A 20658-nucleotide genomic window follows, 5' to 3' on the forward strand; every position below is an offset into this window, starting at 1 on the left:
CCCAATGTATACTAGGTGATGTAACCCTAAGCTTTGCCTGTCTCAGAGAACTGTGGTGAAGTATAAATAATGATTGTGAAATAATAACAGTAATTCTAATTTATTGAACACCTTCCTATGCTCCAGTTACTGCACTAGGGGTATCAGATATATAATCCAATTTATCCCCTCAACGTTATTTTCTAGGAATTATTATCTCTTAAATTAAGAGGAAATTGGGGCTCTGCAGGGCAAAGTGACTTAACCAAAGAGACACAGACAGTGAACAGGAGGCTCAGAAGGCAAGCCCTGTCTATCTATCTGCTGAGCACTTTGAAGAGATAACAAAGTGCCCCTCAAATTTAGGATGCTTTTATTATCACAAATATACTTTTGTGACTTAGACAAGAAAGCTAGAAAAGCCATTCAGAACCCTGCCTCCCCTGCTCCCCAACCTGAGCTAATGACCAATGAGATTGACGATGAAGATGAGAGGGTGATGAGAAAGAGGCTGAGAAGGAGGCTTGAGTCACAGGTTCAAGGCATGTCCATATAGGGCAGAAATGTAAAGTTGGCTGAAACCTGCCCTGGACTGGATTCTAGCAGGTGTTTATTTTTCCATGGCCACTCCCCTAATTCCCTTCTTGCCTAGATTCCTTCCTCGGCCTCCTCATGGTCCCCCTGCCCCCAATCTCCCACCTACCTTTCCATCATCCTGTAGCCAGACTGATTGTTTTAAAATGCACATCCAAACATCACATCACACTTCAGTTAAACAGCAACAATGACAAAAATAATCACTGATCAAATTGTTTCCCATTGTCCCCTACTCCAAAATAGTCTCAATTCTCTTACTTGGCTTAAGGCTCTTCTTCGAGCCCCTCCCCCCCAGTTCCTGCTGTGTCCTGCTGGTCTCCTGCTTTTTGTCTTACTCTCCCTTCTCATCAGACTCTCAGTTGCAGCTAGACTGGGCTACTTCCTGTCCCCTTCTAATTCCTGACCTTTGTGTGTTCTTCCTTCTGGTTGGAGATCTCACTCTCATCCTTTCCAACTTGCTACATGGTACTCATTTTTCCCACCTCCACTTAGGTGTCACCTCCTCTAGGAATTCTTCCAGGGCACCCTAAGATGGATCAAATGCAGCTTCCACCTCACAGCTCTCACCATACATCACAATGACAGCTTACACTGTGTTGTCCCTGGCACAGTCAAAGAGGGCCAGGGATGTGTCTGTCTAGGTCAGGGGTTAATAAGCTACAGCCCACAGAACAAATCCAGCCTCCATCTACATTTTGAGGAATCTCTATACTGCTTTCCATAATGGCTGCATCTTGAACACGTATCTGCACTCTCGTGTTCAATGCAGCATTATTCACAATAGCCAAGATACGGAAACGATCTAAATGTTCGTCGACAGATGAATGGATTAAGAAATAGTGAGATATATATATATATATATATATACACACACACACATATATATGTGTATATTATATATATAAAACAGACTATTATTTAGCCTGAAAAAAGAAAATCCTGCCATTGGTGATAACATATGTGAATTTGGAGGATACTGTGCTAAATGAAATAAGCCAGACTCAGAAAGACAAATATAGCATATCACTCATATGTGGAATCTAAAAAAGTCTGACTTATAGAAACAGAGAGTAGAACACTGGTTGCCAGGGGCTAGGGAGTGGGGAAAATGAGGAGATATTGGTCAGCATGGTAACTATAGTTAATAATAATGTACTGTAGACTTGAAATTTGCAAAGAGGGTAGATCTTAAGTGTTCTCACCACACACACACACACACACACACACACACACACACACACACAGGAAATGGTTGCTGTGTGAGGCCGTGGCTATGTTAATTAGCTTGATTACGGTAATCATTACACAAGGTATACTTATATTAAAACATCATCTTGTACACATTAAATACAGACTTTTTTATTGTCAATCATATTTCAATAAAGCTGGGAAGAAAAGTAAATAGATCTGAGTATGAAAAAAATTGCCATGGACAATGGAGTTTTTCTATTTATACCAAAGAAAATGCTGACAGAGCAGAAGGAAGTCCCAAATGTAAATGCTGTTCAGTTGCCTTTAAGTCTTTGAACATTGCCCCTTTGGTGAGAAAGGAAGGAAATTACCCTTTATTGAGCATCTTCTTGGCCCCAGACAACCCTGCACTAAGTTATTTAAGTTAATCCTCAGACACCCTTGAGGCTGTGATCACATTAGGGTCCAATAGATGGAAATACTGAGGCTCAAAGAGATGATGTGAATTACCCAAAGTCACATGAACAGTCAGTATTGGAGACTGGATTTTAGTCCAGAGCTGCCTTGAGTCCACTATGAGCTGTTTACTCTCGCTGGGCAGCCACTGACGGAAAGATTTCCCAGGAAGGTTTGAGTACCGTGCTCTCTGTGCAAGGAGGTACATCAGGTAACGACTGAGGAGCTTGGTAACACCTTTAAACTACTCAAAAATGTTCATGGTGTGAATTTTAAATGAGTTAACTTTAGCCTAGAATATCAAGGTGCATTAGCAGCTTTTTAGAAGAGAGATGATATAAAAACACATGGAACAGCTGCTCATTTCCTTGACACCTCGTTATCTCCAAGGATCCACATCTGTGATTGGTTATTTGGGTCATATTTTCATTGGAAGCTATTCTGTGCATGGAGCCATTTTTCATGTCTATAATTATCCAAAGATGCTCACTATGGCCCTTGAACCAACTCCCCTCACCCACTCAGGTCCTCATTCTTAGAACTGCCAAACAATTCATAGAATAACATTTAAAGGTTTTTATTCAGTGGGTCTCCTAGCCAGACTACCTACTTTCCTGAGTGCTTATCGTCACCTTTAAGGACATTTGTGTCCTTAAACATATGGGTAGGAGGGCCTTATAGTGTCAGCCAAACTCTTAGCTGCTTTGAAATGTTTGCAGCTTTCTTCTCAGACTCTAGCATCAGAGACCTTTTCGTTTACCATTGCCTTCCTGAAATATTCTTTCCTCTTAGCTTCATTGGCAGTAACCTCTTCATGCCTCAGACATACCTGGTGTCTTCAGTAGTCTGAGATCCCAGTCCAGGCACTGGGGGCTCCCTGACACTCAGCCTTTCACTTCAGACTTTCTCTGTGTCCACTTATCTATAGAGTTTCCGTCCATGCTACTAATTGAATTAATGCTCTAAATTTTCTGCCTCTAGGCTGATCTTTCTCCCTGATTCTAATTCTGTACTTGTTCTGCTGTCTGCTCTGCATTTTTACCCACTTCCTTTTTCCTTCACCGGCTCATTCATTAAAAACATATTTTTGAGCCTATACTTCTTGTGACATACTTAAAAAAATAAAGACCGACTATACCCCTGACTCTGTGAAACCTCTGATAAAGTTGAATCTTGCTCTCCTGGTGTGGCAGCATAGCCCTAGTGGAAATTCAACCTCTCCTTCCTGGTAAGTTGACTTTGTATTTCCCAATGTCTCCCTCTCTGCGACACTCAGGCTAGAAACTCTCAAGGACTCTCCCAGCCTCCCACAGATCTCCAAATATCAACTGAGTCCTACTGGTTCTGTCTTTATCACAGTCTTCCATTCCCTCTGTCGCTTCTATACCTCACTCTCTCATCACCTCACTCCTTAAAAACTATCAATACATCACCTCCTTAAGTTTCCTCTGTTCCTTCCTCCACTCTCACTAGCTCAGACCACCTTGCCCACCCTATCTTATTCATCACCCTGATAGTCTGAATTAGTTTATTTGTTCCTCTGATCAAAAGCCTTTCATGATTTTTCACTGGCTATAGTATGAAAGTCATACTCTGTAGACTGACATTTGATCTATCCACAGTGTGTAATAGCAGCGACAACAACAAAAATCAGAGCAGCTATATTTGTTGTTCTGTTTACTATGTGTGAGGCACTAGGTTATGCATCTTCAACATCTATCATTTTATGTAATTCTCACTGATAACCTAAAAGTTAGGTTACTATTAATATTCTAGTTTAAGTGATAAGTAAGCTGAAATTCAAAGAACTTAAGTGGCTTTTCCAGTATCACTCAGCATATATGTAGCTAAGCATGAACTTGTACCTAGGACTTTACAAAACTAAAATCCATACGCTTCACTTCTATAGAATAATACTTGTTAATTATCATTCTTCCTGTGAGCCTGTCTTGTCATGTCAACTAGATAGTAAACTCCCTAGTGGCAGGGAAAAAATATTCTATTATTTTCTCTTTATTTTCACATAGAGCTCTGCTGAGCGTTTAGTCACTGAGCCTCTACTGACATTTATGAGGTGTGTGATAGTTTATCTCCTCTTTCCTCACTGGGGAAGGGGACTCATCATTCCATTCTCATAGGGAGCTGTGAAGGCATCGATATCATGGATGAGCTCATGTTTTCTATATTGCGAAGTGCTGCTCTGCACTAAATTCCTCTCCCTTGGAAAGAACATGATCTAGAACTGGAAGATGCAGGTTCTAATATTGGCTCCCCCAGAAGCGAGATAATAGACCATTTGCAAATCCTACCATTTGTAAATTGAAGAGATTAAACTCTGTGACATCCATGGTCTTTGCTAATATTCTCTAATATTCTTTGGTTTTATGGCCCTCAATGAATGCCTTCAGACATATGTACAGTTGGCCTTCTGTATCCATGCATTCTGCATTGATGGGTTCCATGTCAATGGATTCAACCAACCACATGTCCAAAATATTTGGGGAAAAAAAGTCCAGAAAGTTCCAAAAAGCAAAACTTGAATTTGTGGCACACCAGCAACTATTTACATGGCATTTACATTGCATTAAGTATTTTAGTAATCTATAGATGATTTAAAGTGTACAGGAGGGGGCTTCCCTGGTGGCGCAGTGGTTGAGAGTCCGCCTGCCGATGCAGGGGACACGGGTTCGTGCCCTGGTCCGGGAGGATCCCACATGCCGCAGAGCGGCTAGGCCCGTGAGCCATGGCCGCTGAGCCTGCGCGTCCGGAGCCTGTGCTCCACAACAGGAGAGGCCACAACAGTGAGAGGCCCGTGTACCGCAAAAAAATAGAGATAAAAATAAAGTGTACAGGAGGATATGTGTAGGTTATATGCAAATATTACACCATTTTATATGAGACTTGAGTATCCATGGGTTTTGGTATCCTCAGGTGTCCTGGATCCAATCCCCCATGGATGCCATGGGACAACTGTCAACACTTATTAAAGCCAGGTCTCCAGAACTTTATCCTGGGCAAGTTATTTTACCTTACTACACCACTCCTCTTGACCCATCTTCTACCTCACCTTGCCCCATAATATTCTGGAAATTTTTTGTCTTTTGTTAGAAAAAAGCAAATTTTTTAGTGGACAGGAGTAGCTGAAACCTTCCAACTATGCTGTTAGGCTCAGCCTGGGGTCATTAAAGTGTGGGGAGAATGCTCTACAAATGAATGGCCAAGCCCTCTTTGCGTATTTCACAATGGAATTCAGAACCAAGCTACCCGAGAACCCCTAAAACCAAATAAATTGAATAAATTTACTCAAAATATAGTTACCATTTTCCCTTAAGTAAGGAGAAAACTGATTTTTCAGTACCGTAAATGATCTTTGATGATAACTTAAGACTATTTAATATTTCATATGCAGAAATCTGGCAAGTGGTCCGTACACTTGTGACTTTCTGAGTACTTTGGAAGCAAGGCAGACCCACTTCCCAAATGCAAGTTCATAAATTCAGATGGTGGGTGATTGTAGTAAATATGAAGAAATATGCAGCATGCTAATTCCATTTTTCAATCAGATATGCAACATATTATTCCATTTCTCAATCAAATATGCTAAACAGCTCTTTCATTCATTGTCCTGAATAAAGAATTCCAATGTTGCAAAGTGATTTCTATAAAAGATTCATGTAAGAAGTTTGAAAAGTAAATTTGATTAATTTGATTAAAAAGAAAACCTAGCTCAAAAAAACCTAGCTGAAAAAGTTGCTTTAAATATAGCATGGAGAAAATATTCAAATATTAAGCTGCTTGGAATGTCTTGGTCTAATTGCCTCATTTGCATTCTGCTTAGGTATTCAATCGATCGTCACACTGACCTGGACAGGTTTTTCACTATTAATCCAGAGGATGGTTTTATTAAAACTACAAAACCTTTGGATAGAGAAGAAACTGCCTGGCTCAACATATCAGTTTTTGCAGCAGAAATCCGTAAGTATTATCCTAAGGGTTTTGATTCTACTTTACCAAGTATTATTCCTTGAGACTTTCTATATATTCTGGAAAATAACAGCTGAGATAGAACAATTTTTTTTTTTAGTCTTAAACATATTTTTCAATCTTTAAAATTTATTTTTGGTTGTCTATCTAGGGAGACATATAAGCAAATAGAGATGTTTTCATTTTCTTTGGCAGAACTGGGTACAGACTTGGCACATGAGCTGATAGTCTGTAGCAGCTTGAAACTCTTAACCACCGCTGAAAGATTCCCCACTTTATCCTCAGTTTTGTTTAAACCCAGAGCAGCAGAATCCTTAGAGCCAAGATCTGTGGGTTCTTTTTTACCTATAGACCGGTGGTTTGCAAACTTGATCATGCAATGGATTATCATGAAAGGCTTGTTGTAACAAAGATTTCTGGATCCCACTCTCAGAGCCTCTAACTCAGGTCTTGGGTTGGGTTTGAGAATTTTCACTTCCAACAAATTCCCAAACTGTTTGATGCTCCTCTGGGGATCCCACTTTGAGAACTGCTGTTGTGGACTACACTCTGAGGGGGACAGTCTCCATTATAAGCCTTTAGAATTAAACCTCAACAGAAAGGGAAAAGTGGTTTATTTCTTACTGGTCTAATGTCGACCTTTATTCTAGGACATCCCCCTCACATTGGATTTGGCATACTTTGGATTTTAGATGATTTTTGTGCCAACAGTGCCTTTCCCTGCAGGGCCTGAATGAGTGGCTGGAGCTCACTTTTTCCCAAGAGTAACCTTGGACCAACATGGATTCCTCCCTTGCACATGTTTACTGTCTCAATTCTCTCCTTTCAGACAACCGGCATCAGGAAGCCAAAGTCCCTGTGGCCATTAGGGTCCTTGATGTCAACGACAATGCTCCCAAGTTTGCTGCCCCTTATGAAGGCTTCATCTGTGAGAGTGACCAGACCAAGCCACTTTCTAACCAGGTAACGCTGCTCTGCCTTGGCTATGAAAAAGCATTTAGAAACAGAGTTTGGTTTTGAGAGCATCACCTGGAGATCCTTCCCACTGCCCAAGAAGGCTTCAGAGCCCTGGTTTAGCTCTGGAGCTATGTTCTCTAATTAAAATCAGGCTTCTCAGCCAGCCAGGAATTTTTGAATGAATGATGTGCCAATGTCAGCATGATTTATTTATGGGCCACCTTTCTCTTTCAGCCAATTGTTACAATTAGTGCAGATGACAAGGATGACACAGCCAATGGACCAAGATTTATCTTCAGTCTACCCCCTGAAATCATTCACAATCCAAATTTCACAGTCAGAGACAACAGAGGTTCGTACCAAGGTTCCTGTGCATTCAGAGAAGTAGAAATGGAAAATAAATGGCTTTTATATTGCAGAGCACAAGTATTTCCCCTAATCTTAATAATGCCTTTCTGTTGAAGAACAAACAAAAAATAATAATGCCACCTTCATTTTGAGATATGGGCTCTCTTGGTGCATAGGAATAAGTGAGTCTAATTTTATTTTACGTTTTTTGTTGTTGTTGGCTTTGATATTCACGAAGCAGTGCGAAAACCAAGTGGGGAGGCTTACAGGGTCAATACGCAAACAATTTCATTTATCTTTTTTTAAGAGGTTGATACATCCTTAGGGGGAAGCATGGCTTTATGAATATTGATATTAAGTAAAGCGTTAAAAGAGATCAGTTCAACCTTGTAAGGTAATGTAATCTTTCAGCTGTCCTTCCCTTCCCAGCATAGTTTTAATGCAATGTGGTTGATACCTAAAGGTAGTTATGGAATTACTGCCTGAAGGGCATGAATAAAGCATTGTTCTCCACTGTAAACATGCAAAATTTGATGCAATTTCTACTTCTCATTTCATTAATCAAGGAGGTTCTAGACTTGGAAATTATTCGAAGTAGTTGTTTTTTGTTGTTGTTGTAGTATAGGCCCAAACTGATGCAGTCCCTTGACAAAGTGTATAGCAGAGCCAAGATCAAAAAATAAATTTCTTGACTCCTGGCAAGACTCTTTTGGCCTGCACCTGTTCCTATAAGCCTGTGACAATGCAGGTCTATAAAAACAGGAAGACAAATGCCATGATTTGACATAGGAATAAAATGTGGTCCTTCTGAACACATGTTTTCATTAGACACGTGCTAGCTATGTACGAGGTTACAGATATATTGCTTTCTTGATGACTGAGATCAGGTTTATAGGATCTTAAATTAATCTAATAAGTAATGTTACTTTCCCCATCACCATTATCAGTGTTTTCTATATTTCACATACCAGTAACTATGTTCTAAACACCGTGCCAAGATCCTTCCCATACTTTATTTAATTCTCTCAACAGCATCATAGGTGAGGATTATTATTATCATTCCCATTTTGAAGATGAGGAAAATGAGGGACAGGCCATTAAGTAAATCAGCCATGTGAGAGCGAGACCTAGATTTTAAACCTGGACATTCAGAGGCTAGAGGTTGCAGCCTAAACCACTGTGCCCCATGCTCCTTGGATTTGGGGGGATATGACCTGGCATACTTTATTATTATTTCTTGGACTGATTTGAGCTTTTCATTATGATCCTTATATCTATGTGTTCATATAATCCCCAATTTACATTTGAGGTCTAATTGCTGGATGTATTCCTGGCAATAACCCTGTTTATCGCTGGACACCTCCTAAAACAGCTGGTGTTTCTAGGCTTTTCTTTGCCAACTTTGCCTCCATCACCTGCCTTGTCTTCTTTTTATGTGTGCAATAATGTTTAGTTGCTGTTTACCCTCTGAAAATATTATACTAAGACCTATTGTTCTCTAGGGACTTATAAATATTTCACTTTGTCACAGTACTTGGGAATGCCATCTATATTTTCAAGGAGATTATATTACCATGGAGAAGCCAACCTACTGCACAATTTGTTTCCCCTGCCCTTTCCTATAAGAAACTAATCCTTTGTGGAGCTACCACTTTTGCAGGGAATTGCTACTTTTTAAGAAAAATGACTTTATTAACTATGGCAAACAGTTAATGAAAACTCCCATGTTTAGAGCTATTACAGAACTTTAAAGCAAATACAGTCCTATAATTATCATTTAATAGAGTTTCTTTCTACCATATCCTAAAAGTAATTACATATTGAAGTGATCCAAAAAGAGTAATCACATTCTACATCCTATTAATAGCCTACTGAGTTACCAAATTTCCCAGCTGAGACTGTTTTCCATAGAAAACATGAGATAATGGTTTACAGCATGCTGAGTAAAAGCATCAGATTTCTCTCTCCTTGAGTGCTTACTTCCATTATGCCATGTAAGTAATCAGGATTGTGTTTGCCTAAACTCGGCATAAGCGCTTGGCCTCTTTAAAAATATGAGGGAAAGCCATCTTAATACACACAAGCCTTTTATTTCATTTTTATCTTACTCCGTTCTACAGCCCGAGCTTCAAAGACAACTCAGCAGGCAGCAGGAAAGTAGAACACTGGATAACTCTTCAACATTTGAGTCCATCTGGGGCTAATAATATCAAGAGTGGTGCTGTTTGGGGAAATGAAGAGCTGATCCACCCAGGCTTTGAGATGCATTTACTTTGAAAATATTAGACTTATGGCATCTTTAAAAAAAATAAGGAACACGTAATGAATAAGAAAAGTGCAAAGAAAAAAATACTGAGAAGAGCCCATCTCATTTATGTAGTTCTTCATTGGATTATAAAACCTGCTAATGGCCATTGTTCCACTTAGTTCCTAAACAGCCCTAGGGATAAACAGCCCTAGAGGGTAGGCATGTTGGATATTTTTATCCCCATTTCCTAGATGAGGAAAGAATATGAAACATCAGAAGATTCAGAGACTTGCCCAAGGTCACTCTAGCAATAAGTGAATTGAACTAAAATGTTTGAGTGTTTGAAGGGTTCTGTCTCATGTAGTAACACTTTATATATTATGCATATAGAGCTTGTGTCTTTTCTAATTAATTATTTTCTTTAAAAATCGTTGTTTACCCCATAATCAAATAACAACAATCTTCAGAAGAGAAAAAATCTAAAATAAATTCATCAATCTAGTATTCCAGGGAAAGTGAATAGAAAAGGACAAACTGTACTTCAAGTTTAATTTTAATCACAGCCATAGTAATTGTAAAATATATTTGCAAGGAATTTTATAAGTTTCTTCTACTGCATAATTAATACATATTCCTTGTAGGAAAATTATAAAATACAAACAAGCAGAAATAAAATTAGAAATAATAAAATAACTTAATATACTATCCAGAAATAATCACTGCTAATTTTTATAGCCTTCCAGACTTTTTCTTGGCATATATATATATATATATATATATATATATATATATATTTTTTTTTTTTTTTTTTTTTTTTTGCGGTATGCAGGCCTCTCACTGTTGTGGCCTCTCCGTTGCGGAGCACAGGCTCCGGACGCGCAGGCTCAGCGGCCATGGCTCACGGGCCCAGCCGCTCCGCGGCATGTGGGATCTTCCCGGACCAGGGCACGAACCCGCGTCCCCTGCATCGGCAGGCAGACTCTCAACCACTGCGCCACCAGGGAAGCCCGGCATATATTTTGATCTTTAAAAAAGGCAACCATAAAATAATGTCCGCTTTTTTCCCTGCATAATAATACATGATATGCATTTTTCAGCATCAGTATACTTATGTCAACATTTTTTTCCCCTAAATATCCTCCTAACTTCATTACAAGGGTATATGATATCAGTTGACTATTGTTGTGTAAGTACGTTGATTTCACACACCTTTGCCAAATATCTAATTATTCTTTTAGGATAGATTCCTAGAGTGGAATTACTGTATCAGAAGTTTTTGATACTTAATTGACAAATTGCCTATCAGAAATATTATACCAATTTATAATTGCATCAGCAGAATAGGTAAGCTCCCATTTCCTCACATTCAAGCCAACTCTAGATACTATTATTCTTTTTAAATGATTCACAAATTGATAAGTGAATTATAATCACATATCACATTTAAAATTTTCAATTCCTTTCATTACTAGTAAAGTTAGGATTTTTTAAATAAGTATTCTTTTTTTTTAATTGAAGCTCTTTTTATTTTTTGCTTTTATTTATTTATTTATTTATTTTGGCTGCGTTGGGTCTTCGTTGCTGTGCGTGGGCTTTCTCTAGTTGCAGTGAGCAGGGGCTACTCTTCATTGGAGCACGTGGGCTTCTCACTGCGGTGGCCTCTCTTGTTGCAGAACATGGGCTCTAGGCCACGGGCTTCAGTAGTTGCAGCACACGGGCTCAGTAGTTGTGGCTCGAGGGCTCTGGAGCACAGGCTCAGGAGCTGTGGCACATGGGCTTAGTTGCTCCGTGGCATGTGGGATCTTCCGGTACCAAGGATTGAACCCATGTCCCCACATTTGCAGGCAGATTCTTAACCACTGCGCCATCAGGGAAGTACAAAATTTTTTTTTTCTTTTTTTCGGCCACATGGCATGTGGGATTTTAGTTCCCTGACTAGGGATCGAACCTGTGCCCCTTGCAGTCAAAGCCCAGAGCCCTAACCACTGGACCACCAGGGAATTCCCTGATTCTTTTTTTTGCTTTATAAATCGGCTACTCATGTCCTTTACCCAGTTTTTGAATTGTATATTCATCAATTTGCAATTGATTTATAAAGTCTCTTCATCTTTTAATGCTGTTAACTTGTGACTTATCATACCTATTGCATAGATTTCTGCAATGTTTCAATGTCCTTTCAATCCTCATTATGCTATGTTCTAAAGTATAGATGTTGTACTTTTTGTATCAGTTTTTCTGCTTAAAATTATTCTTAGCAAGACTTTCCTCATGGAAAAGTGATATCAATATTCACCTAGCTTATCTTCTTATATATCATGTTTCCCATTTCAATCATTTATCCATGTGAAATAAATACACAGGCTCCCTTTGTTGGCCATTTCCTAAATATCATTTAAGAAATGGTCATTTCCAATTGCTTTGCAATGCCATCCTTATTTTCACCTACATCACATACTATTAGATTTTATTTTTTTGGACTATCAACTCTCCCTATTCTATTTATTCTCATGATAGTATCATATTTTTCTTTAACGGTTGCACACGTATAATATGTGTGTTAAAATCTGACAAGGGTTTTGTCTACATTATTTTCATTTTATTACTCTTTCTTAGCTTTTGGTTTCTTTGCTCCTCCAGGTATAATTTGGAATTATTTTTCAGGTGCCTGATAAGTATCTTCATGAATTTTATTGAGTTTACCTTAAATTTATGGATTAATTTAACAACTAAGAATTTTAAAATATTCTTCCTATCTAGAAGCATGATCTGACTTTCCACTGATTCAGTTCTCTTTTTATTACCATCAGGAATGTTTTATAGTTTTCTTCATTTTTGTTCTATGCATTTCTTACTAAGTTTATGGCTAGCTACTTTATATTTTAGATACTATTATGAGGTAGATTTTTAAATTATGTATATTTTCTAAGTGACAATTTTTAGTATAAACTATAGCTCTTTTAGTTAGTTCATTTATTATTGGACATTGTTCTAAAGTGATATAACTTCTAAGCTTATTTTCTTAGGTTTTCTAGGGAGACAGCTACATAAAAATTAAATAATAATAATTTGCTTCATTCTTTTTTTAATATTTGGGTTTTTTTACAAATTGCATAGATTTGCATTTTATATGTTAAATAATAGCAATAATAATGGCTTTACTTGTTACTTTAATGGGGATATTACTTCTAGAGTTTCATCATTAAGCATAATATTGGTTGTTAGATTAAAATTAAGAAGATTAAAATTAAGATTTGTGTTAGGGTGTGTGTGTATTTTAGGAAGTTTCCTTTCCATTAGCATTTTATTTTTAAAAATGGATGTTCAATTTTTAATCACGATTTTTGGATTCTAACAAAGAGATAGTATGATTTTGACCCTTGACCTAATGACTCAATAAATTAAATTGACATATCCTGATACTGAACCTCATATTTTAAAGTTCCAAACCTCTTATTCTAAACAATGATAAAATATAGAGAAAAGAGCAAGAGCTAAAGATCAAATATTGGCTTTAGCAGATAGTCCCAGATGTCAGGAAATTCCCAAAAGCACATGCAGCAAAGTTAGTTATATTGTGAAAGCACAGCTAATTTTGATAGTGACTATTTCATGACCTACCTGCAGAGGAGCTGTAGCTATCATGATGGCCTCCAAACAGGCTGTCTGACTCTAGTCTTGCCCCCCATTAACTCAGCCCTTACTGATAATGTCTTTCTTCTTAAAATTATTCTATGGGTCTCCATTTCTGGTGGATTTAACTGAAACTTTATAGCCTAGTGAGCAAGAAATGATATGACCTACCTCCCATAAACGTTGCATCTATTATCTCCTTTCTCTTGCTACCTTAAAACGTAGGCTCCAGAAACTTCAAACCACCTTTAGTTTCCCAAATATGCCATGCTCTCACATGTCTGTGGAAAATGTACCCCCACTGCCTATTATACCACCTCTTTCAAGTCTCACCATAGATGAAGTCTCTTAGGGGAAGCTTTGCTGGACATCCCTAGCCCATTTGGATGCTACGTCCTCTGTGCACCAGGAACACTGCACTAACCTCTAGTATTTTTCTTATCACTCTGCGTTCTAAGCATACATTTCCCTGTCTGTCTCCCATTAGAATATGAGCTCTGTGGGGGCAGTACCCCAAAACTTAAGAAAAATGGGTTAACTGAATGCAGGAATTAAAGTGAAAGAGTAGATGGAAAGACATGTAATGTGCTTCAGACATTTCAGGGATTAGTTATTACTGTGGAAAAATGCTTATGTTATGAGATAAGCTTCAGGCTGAAAAAGACAACCCATCTTTTGGTGTTGGAATGTTCTGTAGGAGCCAATACCACATCATCCATCCATCCATCCTTTCATTATTTATTATTCCACAAAGTTATATTGGACATCTAAGGTTTGGATCCAGGAAGAAGTGACTTTCAAATGTATTTATTTTGCAAGTGTATTATCTAATATGGGCCAAGTTATAGATCAAATGAGCTCTGATACCTGATACATTCAGAGTTAAGTTTGAACTGCTAAAAAATAAAAAAAAAACAAAAAACAAAGAGAACAAAGAAGAGTTTGTATGGAAAGCAGGCTTGGCTATGTAAGGAAAGATAGCCAAGACAGATTGACCCTGATTAGACCAATTGGCAAACATCTTTCTTTCTTTCCTCTTCCCCCTCCCCCGCAACCCCCACTTTTTGGTCTAAACTAAGGACAGTTCTTTTTTTGATGAGCATCACCAAAAATCATCTAAATATGCTTCTGGTTTTTCACTTTTATAATTCAAAGATAGCCAAACAGATTTCTGTGGAACTTTTTCCCCCCTTAATTGCTTCAATATGGAAGATGCTCTGTTGGCAGATCAAAATGGCAGATGGCTTTTAATGCCCTGCCATTTTCACTGTATAAATAATTATGTTCTCTTTTCTGCCTGAAATTCATGCTGCAGCTTGTCCAACACAGAATACAATTTATCTGGAAACCCACCCCCTCCTCAATTCAAGAGAAAGAGAAATAGGTCTTCTTGGTGGATCAGACAGATTCTTCTTTCAAGGTTCCCTCTGGTCACTGACTTAACTACTCTTGGGATTTCTCAACTCACTAAAAGACCCTAAATGTTTATATCCCGCTGAATTCCTTGGTAGTTTTCCTTGTCTTAAACCAAGAAATATATTCCTTTCTCCCTCCCTATCACCAAGGAGAAAATTGTCCTCTAACAAAAGTGCAGGGAGAGTTGATTCTAAGGGATGTGATAATTTATAACAATGAAAAGTCTATTGATACCACGAACAGGGCACACTTAGATGCCTCATACACAAATGCACATAGGCAATTATTCCACAGTGTTATTTGTTGCATTTTGTATTTTGCCGATCCCTCAGTGTCAAAGGTGTTAAGTAAAAGATCATGATCCTCCCCCTTCCTCTGTAGTATGTAGCTCCTTGATTTAGAGGGGAAACATTACAGCCATCAGAGTCTTGGATCAAACAATTTTCTGCATTAATATTTTAAGGCTAGTCTCATAGAATTTACCTCATTGTAGCATTTCCTTTATTCCAAAATATTGAGAAAATAATAGATTTCTTTTTGCCCCTTGCATGTTGGCTTGTTTCTGAAGGCATGTGTGTGTTTCTGGAAGTGCTATGGGAAGAGAGGTGTTGAATGAGTGCCCTTAATTCTTTGTAGGTCTCTCTGACATAAACATCTTAGGTTTCCAAGAGCAGCTCTTTTATCTGGGACCTGAGTCTATCTGGATTTAGCTATAGGCGGTGATGGTGTCCATCTAATTAACTAACCATGTTGGGGAAATTTGGTTAAAAAAAAAAAAGAACCAATGTAATTGGCATGCAATAATATCAGGATTCTAGGGTCTGCTGTGCACTGGGAAAAATATAGTGAAACCTAGAGGAGTTTGAATCCTAGTTTCGTTTGCATTTTCCATGTTATTGTGATCAATTGCTTCCTCCATTTCTTTTCATATAAAATAAAGGTAATTATACTTTCTGCACATAATTTAAAAATTCTTTGGGATAAGGTAGGCGGAAGTAACAAGGAATAAGGTTTGCACATATTAGCAGCTCGATAAATGTTACTTAGTTGGATCTGACTCACCCTAAATAATGAGAAAAGAATAATGAGACAAAGAGATGATATTTACTGGGAACAAGATCCATAATATTGATACAAGCAGCGCTGATGGAGTTGGGTTGAAACGTACAAAGTGGGAGAAGATGGAGTCTGGAAATTGATGGCAAGCTAATCAGTAAAATCTGACTGTGTGGGAAAGCCAGATGGATGCTGAGATATAGTGAAAGAAACATCCTTCAACTGTTTATTCCTCTAACACACAAAATACTGCTAACCGAACAGTGATGAGTGAGCAAGGTTCTTGCCTTCAGGGAGGTTACTGTCTGATGGAGAGGACAGACATTCAAACAGTTACCGTAGACTGTGAAATGAAATATGAGCAGTGACTATGGGTAGATAGACGGCTCGTACGGTGTTCAGAAAGACAAGAAAAGATATATATGCAAGCTATTAAGTTCACCTTTAAGCATTAGTCATATCAGAAAATTAATGCTACAAACTTTAAAAATGTTATTTGAAATTTCTATTATTTCAGTCCCTCCCTCAGATTCAAGGTGGCAAATACTGGCGTCAAAAATTGAAATTAATTTTTCAAAAATCACATCTCTAAATGAGTATTAAAAACCTAAATAATTACACTTTTCAATGATGTCTTTTGTAATTGTATAGCATGTGTACTTCTGAAATTATTAAACTTGAAACTCCACTGAGACTTTTGGGACACACTATATATATATATATATATATGTATGTATATATGTATATATATATATGTATTTTTTTTCATTATTCTTATACAGCTATTGCCACATTTCTAAGGAAAGTAGAGAGGACCCAGAAGAAAGTAATCAAATAATGATTATTCTACTAGTGACTGCATAACTGTCTTCAAGTGTGTGGAAGCTTTTAATGTGGTAGATAGATCTACCTTGTCGCTGAGGTTTGAGCGGAAAGGGTAGAGTGGGTAGATTTAGGTCAGAAGTGAATTAAATAAGAGCAAGGCTTAAGGCTTGGCCTAGATTCTCCATATATTTTTTTTTTTTCTTTAACAGTCTCAAGAGATGGGCTCCAGTCTGATGCAGACAGCGCCTATCTTCACAGGCTGAAGCATCTCTGATCAAGTTGATCAGTGGGGGAATTTTTAGCTTTGGAACAGAGAGGGACAGAGGAAAAGAAGTGGTAAGGAAGAGCATCTTAAGATGCTCTTTAGGAAAGCTACTGGGGCAACATTCTCTCACCTTAGGCCAAGCCTCTCTCCTGACATCATGGTGAGAGTAGAAAGTACTAATCCTTTGCTTCAGTGATTCCTCTTTTCAGGTTGTTAATATGCAGGGGCTATGCCCATATACTGCCCATTTTGCCCTGTTCCCATTATTTTTTTACCTAATACAAGGTTGGCACTCTGTGCAGTCTGTGTATCAAAGGCTGCTCCCCTATCATAATTTTCTCTTTTAATATCAGTTGTATATATTCCTCCCTTGGGTGACATCATCATCATAGCCCATACATTTGCATCTCTAAACTGGCACCATGGAGACATCATTATCAGGAACTTTTACATTTTGTTAGTGTAATGACAAAGTGTGCAGATAAAAACAGCATACGGTTAGGAGTCCAGGTTGTAGCCATAAAAATTTGAAACCTGAATTTATTTTCCATTAATAGAAATACTACAATTTGTACATCACATATACTAGTAATTTATAGCCTCATTTACAAGTTTTTGCCTAAGTAGGGGTAAGAAAAAGGAACTGCTAACTGCTTCCATGTTTGTGGCCAGGGAGGAGAACATTGGGTGTCAGGATGAAACACCGAGGTGCTTGAAAAACATTTTCTTGGGCTTCCCTGGTGGCGCAGTGGTTGAGAGTCCGCCTGCCGATGCAGGGGACACGGGTTCGTGCCCTGGTCTGGGAAGATCCCACGTGCCGCAGAGCGGCTGGGCCCGTGAGCCATGGCCGCTGAGCCTGCGTGTCCGGAGCCTGTGCTCCGCAGCGGGAGAGGCCACAACAGTGAGAGGCCCGCGTACCGCAAAAAAAAAAAAGAAAAAAAAAAGAAAAACATTTTCTTACCATGGGAAATATATCACCCAGGATTGAAGAGCATGAACTATCTCCTACCTCTGGATGATGAGCCCTTCTATGTAGGCAACTGCATTCAAAACTGCGATGACATTTCCAAGAATTCACTTTCCTCTCTTTGTCAATATGTTTCTCTTCCTCATTAGTCTACTGCACCAAGAGGAGAGCTTCCAGAATAGAATTAATATTTACTGAGCATCTCCAACAGCCTGGCACTATGCTAAGTACCTTTATGAATGGAATCAAATTTAACCCTAAAAATTATTAGCTTTCTGGATGAGAATACAGCAAATCAAGACACTTACCTAACATGTCTAAAAGTCAGGCAATTGATATGTAGAAGAGTCGAGATTCAAACCAGGTCTGTCTGACCCCAAATACTGAGAGATTTGCTCTTTGCAAGCTTTATAAAGGAGAAGGGTCTGAGAAATCTCTTGATGGAAATTTAAAAATTCATACAACATTTGTCGTTTTCTGCCTCATCTTATTAACCATGGAGCCAATTTGACACTTCCCTGAAAACGTGTCCTCACAGAAGCTCTTATTTTTTTCTTGGGTCACCGATAAACCTCAGAAATGTGTATGTCCAAAGTAAGGGGACCCTCTCAAAGACAGATAGGGAGTAGCTGGCTAATTAAAATAATTTAGATGAGAGAATCTGTAGCCAAACATAAGATGCAAAATTGATTTCCTAGAGGGTTTTTTTAATTACTGTGTGTTTCTTTTTCCATTTGTTTTTCTAGAGTTGATTTTCATGGAGTCCCTGCCCATAGTGGCTCTTTTTGTTAGTAAAAGATCAGTGATCAGAGTGGACCACAAGAAAGACTATCAGAGAATATGGCACTGTCTCCTCTGATATGACCCTCCCCCAGAAAAACTCATCCCTGCATTGGTGCTGGGGCCACTTAGATCTAGAGGGGGGATATTTTATGCATTCATGCCACAGCAACTACCTACGTACCACAGTAACCACCTAAGTGCCAAACTAGTCTGGTTAGACATGCTTCTTGTCTAACCATATCTACCCTTCACCAGTTCACCATCCCTGGAGGATCTCAATAGTAGTGCTAGGTTTTCTGGTAGAATGATTCCTGAGCCCTCTGGAAGCACAGCCCAGAGGACAACCATGGGCTTTTATTATATTATTTGGTTCCAATAGCAACCCCATGAGGCATGCTTCATATCAACCAGCGTCCTCATTTTAAAGATGAATAAGTGAGGCTCTGACAGGACAAGTGACTCATTCTAAAGCATGGGTTTAGAATATGCCCAGAAAGAGACCCTCACTCCATTTATTTTCCACCTCTCAAACTAATCTTAAAATCCATATGTGAAACATGTTTGACTAGAAGACACTTTTTAAAAGTTCTCGAGATTCTACTGATGAATCACTCAGCGACAGTAAATGGTTCAGTCAGCAGGGTACTTTGATGAGCTTTCATTTCATAGTTAGTGTGTCTGAGAGGACTCAGCTGTTCAGAATGTGAAACATCTTGAATTCGCAGGCTGGTGTCCTGTTCAGAAACATGTTTTCCATTAGTGTGTGATTTTCAATTACCTTCATGTGTAAGCCAGTCTTGCATGGATGGCACATTGAAAAATAGATTTTAAATTATGGCTTCCACGGGTTTAAAAAAATAAAAACACTCAGGTCACATTCCCTCCAAACTACACCATGGGTAACAGGGTGGAACCCAATAGATAAACTAAGTGAATGCCCTCTTGGGGATGTCATTTGTATCAGAGAGGTATATTTGACTGAGCAATTAATTTGCTTTTCTTCGTAAATTTTTCATATTCATTTTTATTTACGATGGCATTTGTGACATTTCAGAGCATTAAAATGTGGTAGATATTTTAACTTTTTTTTTTTTTTTTTTGCGGTACGCAGGCCTCTCACTGTTGTGGCCTCTCCCGCTGCGGAGCACAGGCTCCGGACGTGCAGGCTCAGTGGCCATGGCTCACGGGCCTAGCCGCTCTGCAGCATGTGGGATCTTCCCGGACCGGGGCACGAGCCCGTGTCCCCTGCATCGGCAGGCGGACTCTCAACCACTGCGCCACCAGGGAAGCCCCGATATTTTAACATTTCATTTGTGAAAGTCTTACTTGAATTCAAAAGAAATTTATGAGATGGAAAAAATAACATTTGAATTAATTATGTAGATATGTAAATTTTTTGTATTTGTTAAGCATACAACAATGTTATAGCCTAGAATAGGAAAGAACAGTCAGGAAACTGAATATTAACATTCTATTTGACCAGCTTATTATTATTTTTTCATGATTTTTCATAGTACATATAATTTTCCTCCAGTGGTAAGAGCAATATACACCAATCACACAAACTTCAGAAAATACAGAAATGAGGGCTAGCTGTTCTGCCCTGTTTTTATTGAGAGATTGGCAGCAAAGGGCAGAGGATCCGTCATTAATAAGTCTTGCCAAAAGCCAGCAGGTACACACACCTTACCTTCTGCAATACTCAGAATATCTGCTCAGTCCTAAATGAGACTGAATCTGCCATTTGTATGTATTTTTTATCTCACACAGAATATATTACATTTCCTTTAACCTAAAATATATGAATTCAATTTTTAGATTCTAAGATAATTTTTCCTACCACAAGAGCTAATTCATGGTCCTGTCAATCCATTTAAAGCATGCTGGCTATTGGGCCATCATGTTGGTCATAACATTCTTATTGCTATAAATTACTGATTCCTAACTCACACAAAA

At 38.5% G+C, this 20658-nt stretch overlaps 1 protein-coding gene across 6 annotated transcripts in view; it reads left to right on the forward strand.

The window, feature by feature from the left end:
- The window catches only part of CDH11 (cadherin 11), a 145068-nt gene that overhangs the window by 119059 nt on the left and 5351 nt on the right, over positions 1-20658 (forward strand). For all 6 annotated transcript variants that reach the window (XM_049702886.1, XM_049702887.1, XM_004280900.2 and 3 more), the window contains 3 exons: positions 6062-6198; positions 7037-7170; positions 7399-7516. In XM_049702886.1, the coding sequence (XP_049558843.1) occupies positions 6062-6198; positions 7037-7170; positions 7399-7516 (389 nt within the window). The remainder of the gene's footprint in view (positions 1-6061; positions 6199-7036; positions 7171-7398; positions 7517-20658) is intronic.

This window comes from Orcinus orca, chromosome 20, assembly GCF_937001465.1.
Source record: "Orcinus orca chromosome 20, mOrcOrc1.1, whole genome shotgun sequence".
NCBI lineage: Eukaryota > Metazoa > Chordata > Mammalia > Artiodactyla > Delphinidae > Orcinus > Orcinus orca.